Source organism: Tenrec ecaudatus, chromosome 17 (assembly GCF_050624435.1).
Source record: "Tenrec ecaudatus isolate mTenEca1 chromosome 17, mTenEca1.hap1, whole genome shotgun sequence".
Taxonomy (NCBI): domain Eukaryota; kingdom Metazoa; phylum Chordata; class Mammalia; order Afrosoricida; family Tenrecidae; genus Tenrec; species Tenrec ecaudatus.
In genome coordinates this window covers 56634754-56654963 of record NC_134546.1, presented here as the reverse complement: position 1 = coordinate 56654963, position 20210 = coordinate 56634754, and the positions used below count along the sequence as shown (strand labels likewise).

Genomic DNA, 20210 nt, shown 5'->3' with positions numbered 1-20210 from the left:
GCCCAAGCCTTAGAATGTACTCAGTCCCTGGCTCCATCACTCCCTAACTTTACCATCACTTGGGGGAAAAGTTCTTACTGTTTCAGCCTCAGTTTCCTCATCTGTAAATGGGAATGATCATAGTCTGCACCTCATTTGTGTTATCACAAAGATTAAATAAAAACCTAGAGGTCTAAATATAGGCGTGTACATATGTAAATGTATATATATAAAACAATAGAGAAATTGACCTAAATATATTCATGTTATGTACATATATGTTAAATATTAAGGTAGCAGATGGACATTGGTCCTCAACTCAAGTACTCCCTCAACGCAAGAACACTTTGTTCTAATAACCCAGCATTCAGTGACACTCACCTTCCCAAAACAATCACTGAGGACAAATGGGTGCATAAGCAAATGTGAAGAAAGCTGATGGTGCCCGGCTATCAAAAGTTATAATGTCTGGGGTCTTAAAGGCTTGAAGATAAACAAGCGGCCATCTAGCTAAGAAGTAACCCAGCCCACATGGAAGAAGCACATCAGCCTGTGTGATCATGTGTCGATGGGATCAGTTATCAGGCATCAAAGACCCTGAACAAAAAAAATCATATCAATGTGAATGAGGGGGAGTGTGGAGTGGAGACCCAGACCCCATCTGTAGACAATTGGACATCCCCTTACAGAAGGGTCACAAGGAAGAGATGAGCCAGTCAGGTGCAGTATACCATTGATGAAACATATAACTTTCCTCTAGTTCTTTTATGCTTCTTCTCCGCCCCCACCCCCACTCCACTATCATGACCCCAGTTCTACCTTACAAATTCAGTTAGACCAGAGCATGTATACTAGTACAGATAATAGCTGAAACATAGGGAATTCAGGACAGATAAGCCCCTGAGGAACAATAATGAGAGTGGCGATACCAGGAGGGGAAGGGGAAGGTGGGGGGAAACCAATCACATAGCTACATATACCCCGTTCCCAGTGGGACAGATAACAGAAAAGTGGGGGAAGGGAGACATCAGTCAGTGTAAGTAAGACATGGGGAAAAATTTTATAAATTATCAAGGGTTCATGAGTGAGGGAAAGGGGGCGGGGGGAAACGAGCTGATACGAAGGGCTCAAGTAGAAAGAAAATGTTTTGGAAATGATGATGGCAACACATGTACAGGTGTGCTGGATACACTAGATGGATGTGTGGATTGTGATGAGAGCTGTACGAGCACCCAATAAAGTGGTTTAAAATAAAAATAAAGGGAAAAGTGATACAAGAAAGGAAGAAAACCTATATGAAGCCAAAATACTTCATTGTAGTCATTCAATAAATGGAGCTGTTTTTAAAAGGCATTATTTTTTAATCATTTTATTGGAGGCTCATACAACTCTTATCGCAGTCCATCCATCCCTCCATTGTGTAAAGCACATTTGTACATTCATTGCCCTCATCACTCTCAAAACATTTGCTAGCCACATAAGCCCCTGGCATCAGCTCCTCATTTTTACCCCTCCCTCCCAAAAGGCATTATTATTGATCCTTTATCTAGTCCTGTGTTCTCACTATGCTACTTCATGCTTGTGTTCAGATGTCCTTTCTAAACACAGATCTCACCACGCCATGCCTCCTGCTCATAACTCGTTAGTAAGTACTTAACATGTGCCAAGAAAGTCCAAACCTATTAATTCAACCCAAGATGTCAAGTCACTTCCACAGCTGTTAATCTGTACAGGAGCAAGCAGCCTCATCCTCTTCCCGCAGAGCAGCTTCTGGGCTGGCAGGCTTGAATCTGCGGGGAGCAGTCCACCTCCACCGCTACCCAACAGCGCCGCCCGGGTGTCACCAAGGTGTTTCCTTCTTTGATTCCTGTCGCCCTTTTCCACATTCTCTCTTGCATGTCCATCCTATGATCCGCCTAATCTGAACCGCACAGCACTGTGTCTTTTCTATACATAGACAAGCCTTGTATCGCCTCCCGTGGACCCATTGAATGGAATCATTTCCCTCTTGGTATATGAGCAAAACCTTCTGCATTCTTGATTCCAACAGGCTTAATCAATCCTCCCCTTTCCTGACTATCCCCTTCCAAGGCAGACTGGAAGCCTCTCCTCCCTCTCGTGCTGCTGTAATAGGGACCCCACAAGTGGCTGGGGGGGGGGGGATGGGGAGCTGCAACAAACTGATCCAGGGGAAGGCTTTCTCTCTGACAGCTCTGAAGGGAAAATGCCCTTGTCTCTTCTGCTTCTGTTTCTTGATTCTGTGGAGATCCATCTCCTTGGGGTTTGGCATTTGGTTTATCCCAACCACCCTTCCTTGTTTAATCTATTTTTATCTCAAAAACCATTGCCTCAAGACACACCCAACATGAATACTGTCTCAGTAAAATAACCAAGAAAACCCATTCCCCAGGATTAGTTCCATAGTGTATAGGTCAAGATTTACAATGCATATTTAGAGGGGAGGGGGTTTGCAATCCAATCCATACAGAATGGGTATGACATTACATGTCTGCCTACCCTGATTAGCATGTGAATTCCTTGTGGACCGAGCACTATAGTCCCAAGACCTACTGTAAACTCTCCCAGCTCACTGCCATCAAGTCAATGCTGACTCATGACCAGCCCCTGTGGGTTCCTGAGACTGTTTATAGGAGTAGAAAGCCCAGTCTTTCTCCCTCAGAGCTGCTGGTGGTTTCAAACTGCTGACCATGCAGCTCCCAGCCCAAGGTATACCCACTACACCACCAGGGCTCCTGGCCCTACCATGGTGCCTGGCAATAGAAGACTTTCTTTGTGGTGGCTGCTGGTCTGTGATTCACAGTGCCACTGCAAAACCAGGACTTTACAAATCACAAAAGAGTTCTGCCAATTTCTGTTTCCTGTCGTTAACCAGGTGCTTCTCACATCGTTGGTGCTTTTAAGTCATGGAAAGGAAGATGCGTTTAATTCTATGTGATCCTGAAGCCACTTCAATTAAAAACACTTATCAGCTGTTCTTGTCCTTTAAATGTGCCCACTTTGTGGACATTGCTGAGAATGGCCATTGAGGAATGCCCTGGGTCTCATGTAAAGCTTGCTTTCCTGAAATTTGTTTTCTAGTTCAGCTCCCTGGACCAGCACCTAACATCCGAGCGTACGCCATTTCACCCACTTCAGTCACTGTCACATGGGAAACACCGCTATCTGGCAATGGGGAGATTCAGAATTACAAGCTGTACTACATGGAGAAAGGGATTGACAAAGAACAGGTATAAAATGAAGCCTCTTTTCAGTACATTGATGGAACAAGTAGAGTTGAAAAAATATTCTGAAACAGCACTGCTTGAATAGAATCTGAGGAGTCGGAAGATCATGAGATTACCAGCTGGGACGTTTCAGCTTCTTTGTATCCAGTAGTTCTACCAGCAGAGGTCACTAAATAGCAAGCAGTGTTTTTAAAGTAAATTGCCAGTGTTTATGAATCACCTGCTTTGACTGTTTATTAACAACGTATAAAGGGGGCGGGTAGGCAGGGGAGGAATCTGCATAATGTTCCCAAATGTGGTTCCCAAATTTATTTGGCCTGCCATTCCCTTTTCAGAAAAAAATAATTAAAAATACTTGATACCCCCTGGCTATTAAAAACTCTTGTACTGTAGCCCATAATCCCAGATACAGTGTAGGCATCTGCTTCTGTAGCCCCAGCCCCCATCTTTCTAGCACCCTCCCAAGGGATGGTGTCTCCACTTTGGGAAACACTGATACAAGGTATATAATTAATGTAGTAATTTCTTCACTTTGACTCATTTATCCTGTATATATGTATAAGTTGTTTCATTTTACTCAAGGATGTTGACGTTGCAAGTCACTCCTACACTATCTTCGGGCTGAAAAAACACACAGAATACAGTTTCCGGGTGGTGGCCTATAACAAACATGGCCCTGGAGTCTCCACGCAGGATGTTGCTGTTCGAACATTGTCAGATGGTAAGTCTTTCTGTCTGTCTATCTGTCTGCCTTTGAAAGAAACTACCACGTTCCATGTTTCTGGCCATGAAGATTCAATTTTAACTTGTTCAACCACATTTTGGAAGTGACTTTGGTCCAGTCCCTTAACATCTCTGAGCCTCTTTCCTTCTATGTCAGTGTAGACAGTGCCAACCGACTTCACAGGGCTGCTGTAAGGAGGCACTGAGAGGGCAGAGTGCTGGTGAGCCTTCCGTGTTTACAGTTTCAGTGGGAGCTTTGTTTAAGGTCCCCTAGAGGCATCATGGGTTAAGGCATGGGGCTGTTACATTCAAGGTCAGCAGTTCGAACCCACCAGCCACTGAGAGAAGGACGAAGCTTGATTGGGCTATCTGGGAAGACAAGCAGTGGTAAAGGATCCTGCCAGCGCACAAACGAAGCCCTCACTGCCACCAATTGACCCCTCAGAACAGGTATCTCTGAGTCAGTCAATCTTTATGGGAGCAGGACGCCTCATCTTGCTCCCGTGGAGCTGCTTAGTGGTTTCGAACTGCTGACGTTCCAAAGTGTAACTGCTTCACAATTGGTATGATTATTACTTATAGTGTTAGGAATAATAAGTATTAGGTGTAACGGTTTGTATTAATAGTAAAAGTTCTGAATGTGGCCATGTTATTGCAGCTATGTTGAAAATAATCCTGTTCTAATAGGTAGTATTAGAACAAAGCTGAAGTATTTGAGAGTGAAGTACTATGATGACTGCAACTATCTCTCAGGTGATTCAAAGACCAAAGAGAGAGAGAGAACAGAAGAGAAACTAAGCAGATACCACAGAACCCTAACTGTGTGAATCTAAGGAAATAAGCTTTAGTGTCTATTGTGCTATTTTTGTCACTTTTCTGAGGGCTTGACATTTTTCAAAATAAACGTTGAGAAGAGTCACTAAAAGCATAAGCCCAAGACGTTTGAGAAAAGTTGAGGGGATTTTAAAAAAATCATTTTATTGCGGTTTCTACAACTCTTATCACCATCTATATATCAGTTGAATCAGGCATGTTTGGACATGTGTTACCTTCTTTCTTTTCTAGACATTTACTTTCTATTGAGCCCTTGGTATCAGCTCTTTCCCCCCCTCTCACCCTCCACCCTCATACCCCCCCAATAGATTGTACATTGTTACTATTTTTCATCTCTCATACCGGCCGCTGGCGCCCTTGCCCCATGTTTTCTGTTCTTCCCCCTGTAGAGGGGTGTATGGTTATGTGTCGATCATTGCGATAATGTAGACTTTAAAGTCTATTAAAAAAAAGATGTACTGTTGGGTCACCTCTGACCCCCAGTGACCCCATGTGGGTCAGAGTAGCACTGCGCCATCGAGTTTTCAATGACTGATGTTGGGAAGTTAGACTTGTGTTGACCAGTTAGGCAAACGTTCACCCGACTGAGTCAGATGGCCTGTGAACCGCAGCGTCCATCACAGGAACGGACTGAGTTTGAGCCTGGTGGTCACGGGCAGTACATCCGAGTAAGAGAACCCTTGGATCCAGTGCCAGCCAAGAGAATTCGCTTGGGCAAGAAACATCACTTCTCTGAACCTCAGCTACAGGTCATTCCTCTGTCGAATGGAAATAAGAATAGGAACTCCGTTGTGAGGTGGCCTGGAGGATCAAGTGAGAAACAGATGTAGCGCTATAGCAGTGCCGGCCATGGAGTGAACCATCAGCCGATCTCTGCTGCTGCTGCTGCGACAGCACAGGATGAAGTCAGAGGGTCTTTAACAGGGAACCAGACAGAATTCTCCTCCTCTTTTGTTCTCAAGATACCAGGGCCTTAGTCATAGCCTAGTTGCATCGACCCAGTGTGCAAGAATAAACAAGCTGTGGTCTCTGGCCCCCAGATGCCTACAGCATGCTTGACACTTATATACCTGACCACCAGTTATTAGAGATCGATTTCTCGTGGGTAGATTAGGAGGAAAAGGCTTGACTGGGCATTTTGTGAGCTGAGAGGAAACCAACCAGATCTCCTGAAGTTCTCTTGGCTGCTAAGGTCACCAGGAATGATGAGGTGTGTGTAGGCTTATCCGGCCTTCTGTTCTGAGTTATGTATGCAGCTGTTTAGCAGCGGTCCCGAGCTTCTCACATCTAGACGAATGCTCCCTGCTGTGTAGTAGGCTAGAGAAACCAGCTGGCTTGCTCTCCTGAAGCAGTCATCCTTTCAATATCTCTCTGCTCTACGGGAGCGCTGCCTTCAAGGCCGCTTTAGGAACCCCACAAGAAAGCCAAGCGTGATGATTTATGTGCATCTCATTTGGGACCCATACGATGTAACCCAGTTCAGATGCTTACCGTAGCCATGAGACTTGGTTCCAGAAAATGTTTGACTCTTCCCCAAGACAAAGATAAGCTAACACGAAGAATAAGCAAAAGGCTCAGAATAGGCCTGGAAGGAGGCATGTGGAAAGGTTTAAAAGCCGCCGGCACATCCTAGAAGTAAGTATCTAACTCCCCGACAGTGTAGACCAACTCTGGTGCGGGGGCTAGCTGCGAACACCTCTGATGTTGTAAGATGCATGAACCAGAGCTCTGTCGATGGGAGCTGGCCTGAGAGCTTCAGGTACATAAAGATGCACATTTCTATGAAGTCTGGGGAACAGCAGCCTCATAGTAGGTGCTGTGTGGGTGATTGGGGGAGTAAAACACCTTTTTAAAAAAAATTCATTTTATTAGGGGCTCATACAACTCTTATCATAATCCATACATACATTAATTGTGTAAGCACATTTGTGCATTCGTTGCCCTCACCATTCTCAAAACATTTGCTCTCCACTTAAGCCCCTGGCATCAGCTCCTCATTTTTTTCCCCTTTCCCTGCTTCCCCCTCCCTCATGTACACTTGATAATTTATAAATTATTTTTTTTTCATATCTTGCACTGTCTGATGTCTCTCTTCACCCACTTTTCTGTTGTCCATCCCTCAGGGCAGAGGTTATATGTAGATCCTTATAATCAGTGCCCCCTCTCTATTCCACCCTCCTGGTATCGCCACTCTCACCAGTGGTCCTGAAGGGATCATCTACCCTGGATTCCCTGTGTTTCCAGTTCCCATCTGTACCAGTGTACATCCTCTGGTCTAGCCAGATTTGTAAGGTAGAATTGGGATCATGATAGTGGGGCGGAGGGGGGGTCATTTAGGAACTAAGGGAAAGTTGTATGTAAAATGCCTTAAAAAAAAAACCACCTTTGTTTGTTTGTTTATTTGTTTTGGCCTGTCTAGTTCCCAGTGCTGCTCCTCAGAACCTGTCCTTAGAAGTGAGAAATTCAAAGGTAAAACTCCATATTGCTGCCGCTCATTTATACGGGTTTCATAGGGAACCTTGGAAGGGCTTAACAGAAAAGGAGATTCCGTGGGAGGCAGTCAACCCAGCTGAAGGAAGGCCAGTGTTGTAATGCGTTACTCTGCAAAATACTAAACCACCCGCTGAAAGCCATCCTGAGGGAGCTGAGAAACACGGAGGCATGAATTGGGCTTCGATGTCAGTGCTGGCGTAGTCTATGTAACCCCCACTGCCAGCACTGTTCTTCAAGTAGACCGCCTTGTAGACCATGCCACTCTGGTGCGGTCCAGTCCAGACCTTGGTGAATGAGTGGAAAGAAATAAGCAGTTTGTGATGAGGCAGTCTTCAGACTATGAGATGAGGCATCGTGCTCCAGGACTCCATTTCCTCTTGGCAAGACAACCCGCTGTTCGCTAAAGGTCCCCACCGGCCTTTTGAAAAAGCTTTCGGTAGAAAACATTTGATTTCAGCTACTCCATGCTGGACATGGGAAGGAACCTTTCCACCTAACAGTAGTTGGTGCCCTGATCCAAGAAAATGCCTCTGACCTTTTCTTTTTCTTTGGAAAACGTTTCTGAGGCTTTTGGCAAGCATCTTCAGGGTAAAATATCAAGTGATCGAGGGCGCAAGGCAGTCGGTCACCGAAGGTTTTTTCAGTGAAACCAGCCTTCTGAGTGGCTGTTGAGTAACTTGGTGAGCTCCGTGTGTGCACGCTGCCGCCGTTACTTCCCTTCTGTTAATGCAGTGAAGACAGGGCAGCAATGCAGGGTCATTGTGGTTATTAAGCAGAGCAGGCTGTGGCAGTGAAGACAGCGAAGTAATGTAGGAGAGCAGTCTGGGCCTAGCTTCGGGGGTACTGCGTTTTCTCCCCATACTCTTGCCCCTTCTAGTGTTATGATACTCAGTCTCCTCGTGTTCCTGTTCCTCCCAGAGTATTATGATTCACTGGCAGCCACCGCCTCCAGCCACACAAAATGGGCAGATTACAGGCTACAAGATCCGCTACCGGAAGGCCTCCCGGAAGAGTGATGTCACCGAAACCTTGGTCACTGGGCCGCAGCTATCTCAGCTGATTGAAGGTAGGCGGCTTTGCCTCTGGGCAAGAGCTAACACGGATTTATACTATTTTACTGACCACTGTGAGCTGTTGACCTGTTTAAACGGGAGTGTTTGCAGTCAGCTTTTTAGTGGCTCCGTCTGTTTCTGACCAGTTCATAGTAGGGGAAACCACGTCTGATGGGTGAGATTGTGTTTGACTGTGTTGCTTGGCTTTTTTCTGTAGTTCATGAATTTTCTTTCTTTCTTAATACATCGTACCCCTTTGTAATCTGAAAAGAAATGAACCAAAGCAATATAAGCAACCACAACAAAAAATTACTCCCCTCAAGCTAGCTGGTAAGAGAGGTCTACAAAGTGATTTTTATAACTTGACATCCTTCATGCGCTCATGGCCCTGAGGCAGTCTTTGCGAAAAGGTACAACAATGCAGCAATCATGCTGGCCATGAGGGACACTGTAAAGTGCTAGAAAAGTCTACCAGCTATAACTCCTTCCATATGGCTTGCCTTGTGTGTACAGCAGAGCCAATGGCCCACCTGAGCCCCAGTGCAGATTGCGAGAATTCCATTCCTTATCCTGCAAGCAGGGGGCGTTGACTATGCCAGGGCAAGGGTCTTTTGCAGGAAGAGGGAGACTGGGTGCTTTCTCTCTCCGTGGAGGGAAAACCAAGCTTAGGGAGAAGAAGGGCAGATGCCCCTAAGCTGTCCTTACCCTGTGGAGGTTTACTTGGATGTGTGATGCGACTGCAGAACAGGCTGTAGCCCGAACAGAGCCCGGCCCACCCAGTCGCCCTGTGGTTCAGCAGTGCCCATCTCTGTCATTGTCAGATACATACAAAGGGGCCTCAAAGAGTTCACGGCAACATGGAATGAAAAGGTCTTTGAGTGGGTTTGCCTGGTTCAGCCCTGGTCCGAGCCTAGGAGTCGCGTGACTGGGCTGTGCCTGCTGGTCGGCCGCATCGCCTTCCTTTGTAACTCCACAGAGCTCACGGTGCTTCGTGAGCAAGCAGTGCATCTGCACCTAGGTGTTTGTAGCCAGCTGAGGTGGACAGTCAGTGCGCAGGAGCAGGGCAGGGGAGCCCTGAGGCAGACCGCGCCGATGGCCCTTGTGTTTGCTCGGAAAGCCCAAAGCAGCGTGGGGGCAGCACAAGAAAGGAAGGTTGCCCTCGCTGCTGTCTAAACCCTGAAGCTTAATGGCACCACCCATTAAGAGCTCTAACTGTTCTTACCTTACCTTATATTCCTCCCGGGTGACAGTGAAATGAAAGGCTTCCAGAAGCTCCGCACTAGCCACTTTCCTGTGCCCCCGAGGACCAGCCAGGGATATTCTCCGATTTTATTCTCGTAGCAGGAATCGTGTCTCCTGTCTACGGGGCGTTTCGTTTGAGCATTTAGCGATAGACATTTTTTTGGACACAGGAACTGCCTTGGTGCTGATTACATAAAAATAAAGTGCAGTCCTTTCTCATGAGAAGGCACTTTATTTTCTCAGTAGAACATTCGATATGTAAGCAAAATGTCGCCCTCATAGTTAAGACACCTTGGTTCACCAAGGAACTTGTCGGGTTTTAAATTCATCTCTAGGTTCATTTGTTTAACAGGCATTTCTGGAGCCTTAATTACCAACTGCTGACACTAGGATACAGGGGTGGGTAACAAGCGGGGCCCTTGCCCTCTTGAAGCATTACCTCGAAGCTTGGTAAATGGTAAGGCAAATATATGAATTGTCATGAGCCTATACTGAAACAGATGGAAGCCAGGTGGCACAGTGGTTACATGTTGACTTGCTAACCACAAAGTCAGCAATTTGAAACCAGGGAAGCAAAGTGAGGCTTTCTATTCTCATAAATGGTCCATAAACAGTCTTGGAAATCCACCCTGTCCTTGAGGATCACTGCGAGTTGGAATCAACTCACTGGCAGTGAGTTTGGTTGGTTTTTGTTTTTCGTTTTTTTAGTTCAAGGTCTGTTTGTTAAGCTTTAGGGGTATTTTCCAGTCCAGTCTGATGGAGTGCCACGCCCTGGCCCCAAAGTCTATTTTTGGTACTCCCTCGGGACTTCCTTGATCTGCTCCCTTTGCTGTTCTGTTGTACGCCCTTAGTGTTTTGCCTCAGTGTGGTAGGGTCAGATCAGGTGCAATTCCCACACTGTGCCTCCAGTGTTGTCCCCTGTAGGGCTATGGGTCAGTGAGGGATGTCATGTCTCTTAGTGGGGCCCTAAGGTCCTCTCTGTGGATTGACTGCTCTGAGTGGGAGTATGGTCCTTAAGGCTTGGTGGGCCAGGCTGTGCTCCACTCTCTCTTCCTCCCCCTTTATTTGCTCCCATGTGCTCTGATCAGACATGTCCCTCTCCCTGAACTGTAGCCTCAGTGCCGTCCTCTGAAGTAAATTCTTCGGGAGGGGGGGAGGGCGGCTGTCCACCTAGTTAGGCTTGAGACTGGCCCTGAGTTTGGTTTTTTAATACTGGACAATGGATTAAATGATTAAGTTTTAACTGGAAGAAATTATTCTTGTGGCCTTTATAAAAAAGTGTCCCACCTTCTACCATCAACTCTAAACTCCGTGGGTTACTTAGAGAGGAAGGAGCGCTTGCTCTCTTCACAGACAAGGGGGCTTCACAAGGTCATAACTGAGTGTTTTTCAGGAACTTCCTGAAGCGCCCGCATAGTGTCTCTCGCTAACTCACTCACTCTCATTCTCGACCTTTCGATCTAACCTCTCCCCTAAAGAGGGAGTGGGGAGGCCAGTCAGTTGGTTTTATTTTCTCCAAACCTTGATTGAGTTCTGTTTGGTCTATAAGCAGGCGGGAACACATGCACAGCTCACTCCAGACTTCCTGGTTCCGTGTATGAGGGGGCAGGAAACCAGGGAGTCACTCACTCGGGCCCAGCCAAGCTGCCCCTCCATCGTTCCTATTCCTTGCCTTGTGAGAGAACAGCTTTAGTGTGGGCCTGCAGAGAGCACGCCTGTACCACAAGACAGCATTGACTAGCCAGGCCAAGATGCTTCAAGAAGCCTAGCTAAGTTCTTTGATTGAAGTTTTTTTCAGTGCTTTGCCGCTGGCCTAAGAGTTGGATGTGGGGTGATATGGTCATTTTATATAAGCCTTGCAACATCTGTCTCATTAAAAAAAAAAACTCACTTCGATTGAGTCAGTTCTGACTCAAGGGAGACCCTGTGGGACAAGGTGGACTGTCCTCTGAGTTTTCAGGACTGTCCCAGTGTTTCCCCCTCAGCTGTCCAGTGATTTCTACCTTAAAGTTAGCAGCTCAACACATCGCCACTCTGCCACCAGGTGTATAAGTCATCTGGAAAATGTGTGGATTAATAACCGACTATATTATTATTGATAATAGCCCTGCTTTGAAGGATAGACTGTATCTTTATTGCCTTCTGTATCTTTATTGCATTCAACACATGGATAAACCATGCGCTGCTATTAAATACAAAAGGCTACCCTGTAGAAACACCTTTTCACCGCGTAGGCGGAATGTCATTGGATTGTTCTGAAGCAGATCTCTGGACCACCTGCCGGTGCTCCACAAATTCCAAATATCTTTTCATTCCGTTTTCCCACGAACTTTTTGGAAGCACCTTTGTGTTTCGTAGTTAAATTTCTCTGCCGTGGGGATGGGCTGGCTCAGAGAGGTCACTAGGCAGAAGGAACTCTAGCTTGCCGTTTCTTCTGGATGTTAGCGTCTTCTGAGACTGGCTGATGCTTTCCTTGGTGTAAATTTTCATCGTCCTTGGTCCTCTGGGGCCTTTGGTTCCTTAGTAACAGAAATGAAGGGATTAGACAAAGCCATTGCCAAGGTGCCGCAGCAACTTAAAAGGGGGTCTAGAAATGTTGCTCGTTTCCATTTCTCCTCTTGGGATGGCAGAGCGTCTGCCTCTGCTTTGGCGGTAGGAGCTGCAGTCCCTCCACGCTGTGTTTGTGCTTTGCTGCTTCTTTAACTGAAGAGAAGATGAGTGAGATGGCAGCTTTACATGCTGCCGGTCAAGTAGCACGCCCAGGTCTTGCTGAGTGGGTGCATGATGGATTTGCTTTCGTGAGCACTTACTAACCTTCTGTTTTCCCACAGCCGTTATTTCAGCTTGTCTCTTCTTGTTTGCCTCTCAGGTCTCGACCGAGGGACTGAATATCATTTCCGAGTGGCTGGTCTGACCATCAATGGCACGGGCCCCGCTACTGACTGGCTGGCTGCTGAAACGTTTGAAAGTGACCTGGACGGTAGGCACCGCCCAGCCGGACGGACTGGTTCTGGGGACGAAGCCTATCAGATGAATCACATGGGAAAGCCACAGGGTTTGGGGTGCAGATGACTTGCAGTGAGGGTCCCCGGTGCGTCAGGGCTCCCGAAACGTCCATATATTTCCAGTGACTTTAAAGGACACCGTCCCTTTTCTTTTCATGTTTGCATTTTGAACCACGGGCTTTGAGAAGATGAGGCACGTAAGCGATGGCATTGTTTCGGTGGCTGTTGCCTTTTCCCTCTGTCTGGACGCCCATCGGTTAGGCAGGTGGCTCCACGTCCACGCAGCACCTGTGTCAGTGGCAGGTGGTGGACCTGGGAGACAAAGGACCTGGGTTTTAATTCTCACATTTCGGTTTACTCGTTTTTAAAATGAAGGTAGTCATTTATGCCTGGAAATCATGAATGTGAAAGATACTGTAAATTGCCACCTTTGTAAGCCTCTTAGTCTCACCACTTGAATCCATTTGAGCTTCTAATGTTTCATATTTTCTGACCCTATTGTGTTCCTTTGGGGTGGGGGTGGGGGGTAAGAAATTGGTGACCTTGGGTGCAGTGGGACACTTGACCACCTGTTGGTCACAGGGTCTGCTTCCTCCATGGTGTTGCCTCTCTCGTTCTGCCTGGCTGGGTTGGAGTGGGGTGTGGGCTCAAGGGTTGGCAGCTCTTGAAAAGCCAGTTGGTTTGTTTTTCTCCATGGAGCCGATGTGCTTAGATCGCTCTTTCTTCCGTTTCCAAATGAATACTGTAGCGCCTTCTAGCTTCTCACCGCCGTGTCCTCGTCCACGATCATCATGAGGCTGCTTGGGTTTTGTTCTCGTTCTGGAACGCAGTAAAACCACAGGCCGTAGTATTTCACTGTGCCTGCAGGTTCCCTTTCAGCTCGTGGAAGAGTAGGGAAACCCAGGCCCACATGGTTCATCAGAGGGCTGCGTGCCATTCCCAGGCATGGCGAGGCTATCCTAAAGGACGGTGGGGGAAGGGCTCATATTCCCAGGCATGGTGAGTTATCCTAAAACATCGGTTCTCAACCTGTGGGTCTCCATCCCTTTGGAGGTCTGACACAGGAAAACCCATCGGAAAACTCATCAATAGTTCACAAGATATATATTGTTTAGTGATTAATCACTATGCTTCCATTTGTAACAATGAAAATACATCCTGCGTATCAGATATTTACATTATGATTCATAACAGTAGCAAAATTGCAGTTATGAAGTAGCAACGAAAATAATGTTATGGTTGGGAGGTCACCGCAACTTGAGAAACTGTGTGAAAGGGGCATGACATGAGGCAGATTGAGAACCACTGCCCTAAAGAAAGGTAAGGCTAGAGCTCATCTTGCTTGTCCGTCTCCCCTCCCAGAAACCCGTGTTCCTGAAGTGCCTAGTTCTCTCCATGTGCGCCCACTTGTCACAAGCATCGTGGTCAGCTGGACGCCCCCGGAGAATCAAAACATCGTCGTCAGAGGCTACGCCATTGGTTATGGGGTTGGCAGCCCTCACGCTCAGACCATCAAGGTGGACTATAAACAGCGCTACTACACCATTGAAAACCTGGGTACGTGTGCACAGTAGGGGAGGCCTCTGTGTCTGGGATTGTTCTTTTAACTGTGTAGGATGCAGTTGTTTCATTTTTTACAGAGAGCTGCGAAATAATACAAAGACCTCTTACACATCCTTCACCCAGGTTGCCAGAGGCTGACATTTGTAACACGTTTGCTTGGCCATCTTGCTTGACAAGATATATCTACACACGCGTTTTTCCCTTAACTGTCTGAGAGTTACAGACATTGATAGCTCTCCACCCATCAATGCTTTCGTGAACAGTTCCTGAAAGCGAGGATCTTTGCTCTTGTCACCACCACACACCACGTTCACATCTGTCAGTTAGCTCACAGAGGCCCTTTATGACCAAAGTGAAGCTTGGCTGTCCGTTCCCGATCTGTTCAGTGCGCCTGTTGTCATTAGGTGCTGTGGGGTCAGTTCTAGCTCATCGTGACCCTGTACAACACACAGCGAAGTGCCGCCCATTTCTGTGCCATCCTCACTGTTGTTCTCTTTGAACTCATTGTTGCAGCCACTGAGTCAGTCCATCCTGTGAGTTTTCCTCTTTCTTACCCCCCTCCCCTTTACCAAGCGCCATCAGCCCTTCCCCAGGGACAGGTCTGCCGATAAAGTGAAGTGAGGTCTCGCCATCATTGCTTCCAAGGAGCATCCTGGCCATTCTTCCAAAGCAGATCTGTTTGACCATCCTAGACTGTACAGTGGTCTCCACAGCACCCTCATTCAAATGCACCCATGCTTCTCCAGGCTTCCTCCGTCAGCAGGTGTCCAGCTTGCACATGCCTATGAGGCCATTGAAAACACCGTGGCTTGGCATCTCATTAGTTCTCTCTGACCTGGTGCCCTCCACGTACTCAAAGGATGCCTTTCTGTGTGCATTAACCACACCACAATGTTGATTATCTATCTTTTACAATACAGAATGAATGACTTTTAGTAGGTTTAATTGCTTTTCCAAATTGGATTATTGTTATACATTTCTTTAAAAGACTTCTCTTTTGATTCAGACTCTGTCTTGACCACATTTCATCTTTTATTTAAAATATTTCTTTGTGAACATCATTCCTAAGAAGGTCACTCTGTGTCGGAATCAACTGGAAGGCAGTGTTTGGTTTTGAGGGTTGTTTTTGTTTTGGGGTGTTTTTTGTGGTGGAAGAGCAAACAAATAAAGTTACCTTCCCATCGTTTCTGATAGAAAATGAATAGCAGTATAATGCTTTATTCAAAACACCAAGTAGCCTTTGTCGTCTTCCCTCGGAGAAGAAAGGGCGCTTCTAACCTAGGAAGTACTCCCCACCTGCAGTGCCTTGGGGAGCTCTTGTGGCGAGCCAAAGGAGAGCTTTGCAGGTAGGACAGACACCTCTGTGGTGACCAGCCTCCTGCTGTTTCCTTTCTGCAACTACTGAAGGGAAAACCCTTTGCAGTGCGGACAAGGCCCAATCCCGGACCTCAGATGCTCTCAGTGGTTAGGAGAACAAAAGCAAGAGACAAGAAGCAATGCATTGAGCTGTGTGTGCGCTCCGAGAAGGGAGAGCGAGCAGGGCAGTGGAGAGCAGTCAGAAAGGAACTTCACCTGGGCCTGGAGACTCAGTACCAAGGAGTGTTTGAAAACACTGAGATGAGAAAGAGCAGTAGAGGTTCTGGAGTTCATAAATGGGTGGGCCTGGTCAGAGAAAAGACTAGAGAGGATGGAGGAGCAGAAGCAATCTGCTTGGCAGAAAACAAGCTAGAGCTAGCTTTCTACCTGGATGGACATCTCACTCAAAACTCACTGCCATCAAGTCAATTCTGACTCAGAGCAAACCTGTAGGGTGACTCTTTATGTAACTGTAACCTCTTATAGGAGTAGAAAGCCCCGTCTTTCTCCCACAGAGCAGCTGCTGGTTTCAAACTGCTGACCTTGTGGTTAGCTGCCCAAGGCATAACCACTCCGCCATCAGGGCTCCTCAGATGCATATGAAATCGAGCAGAAGCAGAGCTAGTCAGGTGTAAAGCACATTTAGGAACTCCTTTGTTCATCAAATTAAAGCTAACTGCCAACCTCAGACAGCTTTGTATCAGATGGTGTAAGCATCATCTGTTTGTTAGATGTCTTCACCCAGATATGTCCTGTGTTCTGCTTGTTGAAAATTAAACTCAGTAACTTCTCCACCAAACCAGTCAATTTTGTTTCAGTTATATATTTTATAATACCGTTGTCACATAATTGAAATTGCTCAGAGTGCTGAGGAAGAGAAAGGGGAACGGAACTAGAAACTTTCAGCTGTTCACTTGGGGGTCCAATCCAGTCTGCATTGTGCTCTGTCAGATGAGCAGGTGTGGCTGTCCACATAGGGAGGGTAGGATGTGTCCCCAGCATAGGGATCTGCTTTGCATGTGATGGCCCGGTGGTGGGAGGGAGGGAGGGGGTGTAATGCCCAGGGAGCTGAGCCAGGACCAGGAAACGCAGCAAAGACAGCAAGGCAGAGAATGGAGAGAGCATGGTCGGAACAGGGAGCCATGTTAGGAATGGAGGATTTTATCCAAAGACTTGAAGGTTTTTAAGCAGGTGTGGTGATAGGATTTACCTTTCTTAATGATCACAGGCTGTTTGGGGAGATTGAATTGGAAGGTAGCCGTTTGGAGAGGAGACAAAGGAGCCCTGCTGGGATAGTGGATAAGCATCAGGCTGCGAGCGGCAAAGTCAGCAGTTCAAACCCCCAGCCAGCTCATGGAGAAAACGATGAGGTTTCCTGCTCTTACAGAGTCACAGTCTCAGAAATCCACAGGGGCAGTCCTACCCATTCCTATAGTGTTGCTGTGAGTCGACGTCGACTCACTGGCAGTGAGACGTTAAACAGCTGCTGGGTACACGGCTCATCCTCAGCTGTTCTTCAGGGGTGCAAAGGGGTTTGCTTAGTTCTGTGCTCCACCTACAGGTTCTCAAGAGATGAACATCCATCCATGCCTTAGCTCATACCATGAACGGCCTTAAACCAGAGTAGGGGCAGAGTGACCCTCCTGTCCCTGGACTCACTCCTGGAAGCTGACCTCCCACATCTTTTCTCTACTGCAGTGCTTCCCTCTCCACATCTCCCCCCACCCCACCCCCAAAGTAACCCCACAGAAACCTCCCCTGCAGGAGTCATGCACGGTTATGCTTGGTTTATTTTTTATTAATAGTGAGGAAATGTTTTAAATGTGTCAACTCACTTCTTCCCTTTAGATCCCAGCTCTCACTACGTGATCACCCTGAAAGCCTTCAACAACGTGGGCGAAGGCATCCCTCTGTATGAGAGTGCCGTGACCCGGCCTCACACAGGTAAGGCATCCCGCCCTGGTCTTCCTCCGCACTCTTGCCAGGGCTTAAATGCCGGCAACTCCCAAGGGCCGTCCCCGCTCTACTGCAGCTCCTCCAAGTCAGATTTGTTGAACGTTACACCAGAACAGGCGTGCTTGCTGCAGTGCAAGCAAAGGCTTGATGTCTTTCCAGGGACCAAGTGCAGAAGAAAGACAAGGCTTTGCCTCCCGGGAAGAGTTAGCCATCTCAAAAACCCAGAGGGGCAGTCCCACCCCGCCCTATCGTCTCTCTGAGTCAGAATCAACCCAATGGCAGCGAGTTGAGTTGTTTGTTAACTCCTTTTAAAGCGAGGGCAAATGTAAATAGCATTAAAGGGCATCTGGGTGCTCAGGAAGTTTTTGATCCGAGACACCTGCACTGGGCCTGCCTCCTAGGTGTCTGTTGAAGGGAAAGTATATGGCCATTCAGGGTGCAAACTTCCAGAGGAAAAAATATGCTTTCAATGTGGAATGTTCTGTTAATTTCTGAGTTTTAGTTGCCTTTTTTGTTGAAAATATTAGCAATCTAAAAAAACATATTAGCAATCTTGTCATGTAAATAACTCGATATAAATATATAATACATGTTTTCAGTGTGTTGCGATCCAGAAAGCAGTTTTTGGAGGGATTTACTCTTACAGTGTTTTTCCATCTCTTGTGCATATGAGTTATGATTGACATGAATCACTAAATGAAAGGATATCCCTACCTCTGCATGGATTATCTAAGTTACGGGCAGAGGCAATAATTGTATATGATTGGTAAATCTGACATTCATCTCCAGAGTCATCCTAAGTTGGTTGATGAGTATACTTCTAAGTACATAGCTCTTTGTAAGTGTTATTCACATAAAGAGTATTAAGTCAGGAGTACTATCCATTTGGTCAATGGTACATTTATTACAGAAAAACTAAATATTCTTTTTCTTTGTGGTTGGCTCAGATACCTTTAAAATAAAAAGAATGTACATACCAAGATAAATTTCTGCAGATAATATAAACCATCTCATTTCTATTTGAATGAGAAAGCTTACTAAAATAAATAGAGTTACAGAGTTTTAAAGGTCCTGGAAACCAGAGAATTTATTGTTTTTATAATTTTTTCCTCCATTTTTGCCCCCAGAATTTTGATTCTGGGTTCCCTGCTAAGTTTTCCGGATGCTTTGCATAATAGCGCACATTTGTCCATATGCTTCTTGTTAAAAAGTAATCTCTGCCCTTTTAAAGCTCTCACTTAACAAGACCCCCATTGCTACACATTTGGTAGTTCTGCTTCTGTGTGCGTGCAATGGATGGTTTTATTTTTAATTTGCTTTGGTAGTCTACACAGGAAAACAAATGGAATTATCCTTTGTTGAGCTTTGAAAAAAAAAATTCTGCTGCTGCCTAGAAGTAGGTGAGGAAAATTTCCTCTGTTGTGTCAGCTAGCTACCTTTTCCAAGAGTTGATACAAATAAAAAAAATCCTCCTGAAGAACAGTAATTTTGCACTTGAAGGTACATTTTCTGTAACTAATTGGTATGTTCCCTGACAGTCTTCAGGCAAAGCCTGTGATTACAGCGTGTGCTGTTCTTCTGTTATTTTTAGCCCTCGTTGTGTCAGAACTACACCAGTGGAGACCATTGCTGTAGCCTGGCAATAAATCTCAGACAAGGCCTGTGCCACTTCAGATTTTGAGCTTAAAGAAGAACTAGTCCTGGTAGCTATGTGGGAAACCCATTGCAGAACTTGGACTAAATCAGTACCTGCATGCTTAGAAAACAAACTGCCCAAAATCCAAATGGACTCTGTTGTGTTGCCCTGGGCCCACAGGCCTTCGTGCCTCCAGCTCCTCCTGGCCTCTCATTGGGCTGCGATGCTGAGAAAATGTGTCCGTTACTGATGTGCAGACTTCCCATCAAACACGCGGTCTGCTTTCTAACTCCTCCAGGGCTGTACCACTTGGAGCTGGGATAGCTGTGTTCCTGTCAGGGACAGGGTCCATCTGGGGGTCGTTCTCTGACTCTGAAAACATCCAGCAGCCCGTCCAGCATGTGGGGTTGGCGTGCCTTCCCTGGAGGAAGAAGAGTGTCCTCTGATTCTCTTTCCTGTTCCCCCTGCTGTCCAAATGTAGCACACTCCCTGAGACCTTTCACAAGCACACGTGGCGCAAAGTAGCAAGCTGTCATTAACTTAGAAGGTCTTTTTCATTTTCCTAGATTAAAAAAAACAACAACCACCAAATCATACCAAATAACACATCAAACCTAAACCACCCCTCGCAGACATACAGACCAAAGCTGTGGGGACTCGTCCTGAGCGGTTGGCCGCAGTCCCAAGGGAAGGCGCGCTGGCAGTGCTGCTCTGGCTACTCAGGGGGCACACTGCCCCTTTAATGGCTTGCTGCAAAGCAAACACTACATACTAGTTTCACTTCCTGTTCCCCCCCCCCCCCTGTAAAAGTGAAAATCCCCTTCAGGTTTCTTACACTTAGCAAAAAGAGGTCCAAATGTAGGTCTGCCGGAGAAGTGAAGCGTCATAAGACAAATTTCAAAGAGTGGGGCATAGCTGTACTGCCGTTAGTTAGACGCAGGACATCAGCAGATGAGAACCTGGCCTAGTGTGGGTGTCCTCTGCCCCTATGCCACCAGCTGGCATTTAGGAAAGTAAGGCTCTTCTTTGCCCCATGAAAACCCGGAAAATTCTCCCACAGGCACTGAAACAGCAGAGCAGGCTCTGAGCCTCCTCCTGCTCTTGTTCAGAGGGAGTCCTCTTGGTT

At 46.6% G+C, this 20210-nt stretch overlaps 1 protein-coding gene across 4 annotated transcripts in view; it reads left to right on the top strand.

Annotated features, from left to right (window-relative positions):
* The window catches only part of NEO1 (neogenin 1), a 201943-nt gene that overhangs the window by 156656 nt on the left and 25077 nt on the right, over positions 1 to 20210 (top strand). For all 4 annotated transcript variants that reach the window (XM_075535791.1, XM_075535790.1, XM_075535788.1 and 1 more), the window contains exons 10-16: positions 3079 to 3227; positions 3807 to 3945; positions 7201 to 7250; positions 8193 to 8340; positions 12438 to 12548; positions 13936 to 14130; positions 17341 to 17436. In XM_075535791.1, the coding sequence (XP_075391906.1) occupies positions 3079 to 3227; positions 3807 to 3945; positions 7201 to 7250; positions 8193 to 8340; positions 12438 to 12548; positions 13936 to 14130; positions 17341 to 17436 (888 nt within the window). The remainder of the gene's footprint in view (positions 1 to 3078; positions 3228 to 3806; positions 3946 to 7200; positions 7251 to 8192; positions 8341 to 12437; positions 12549 to 13935; positions 14131 to 17340; positions 17437 to 20210) is intronic.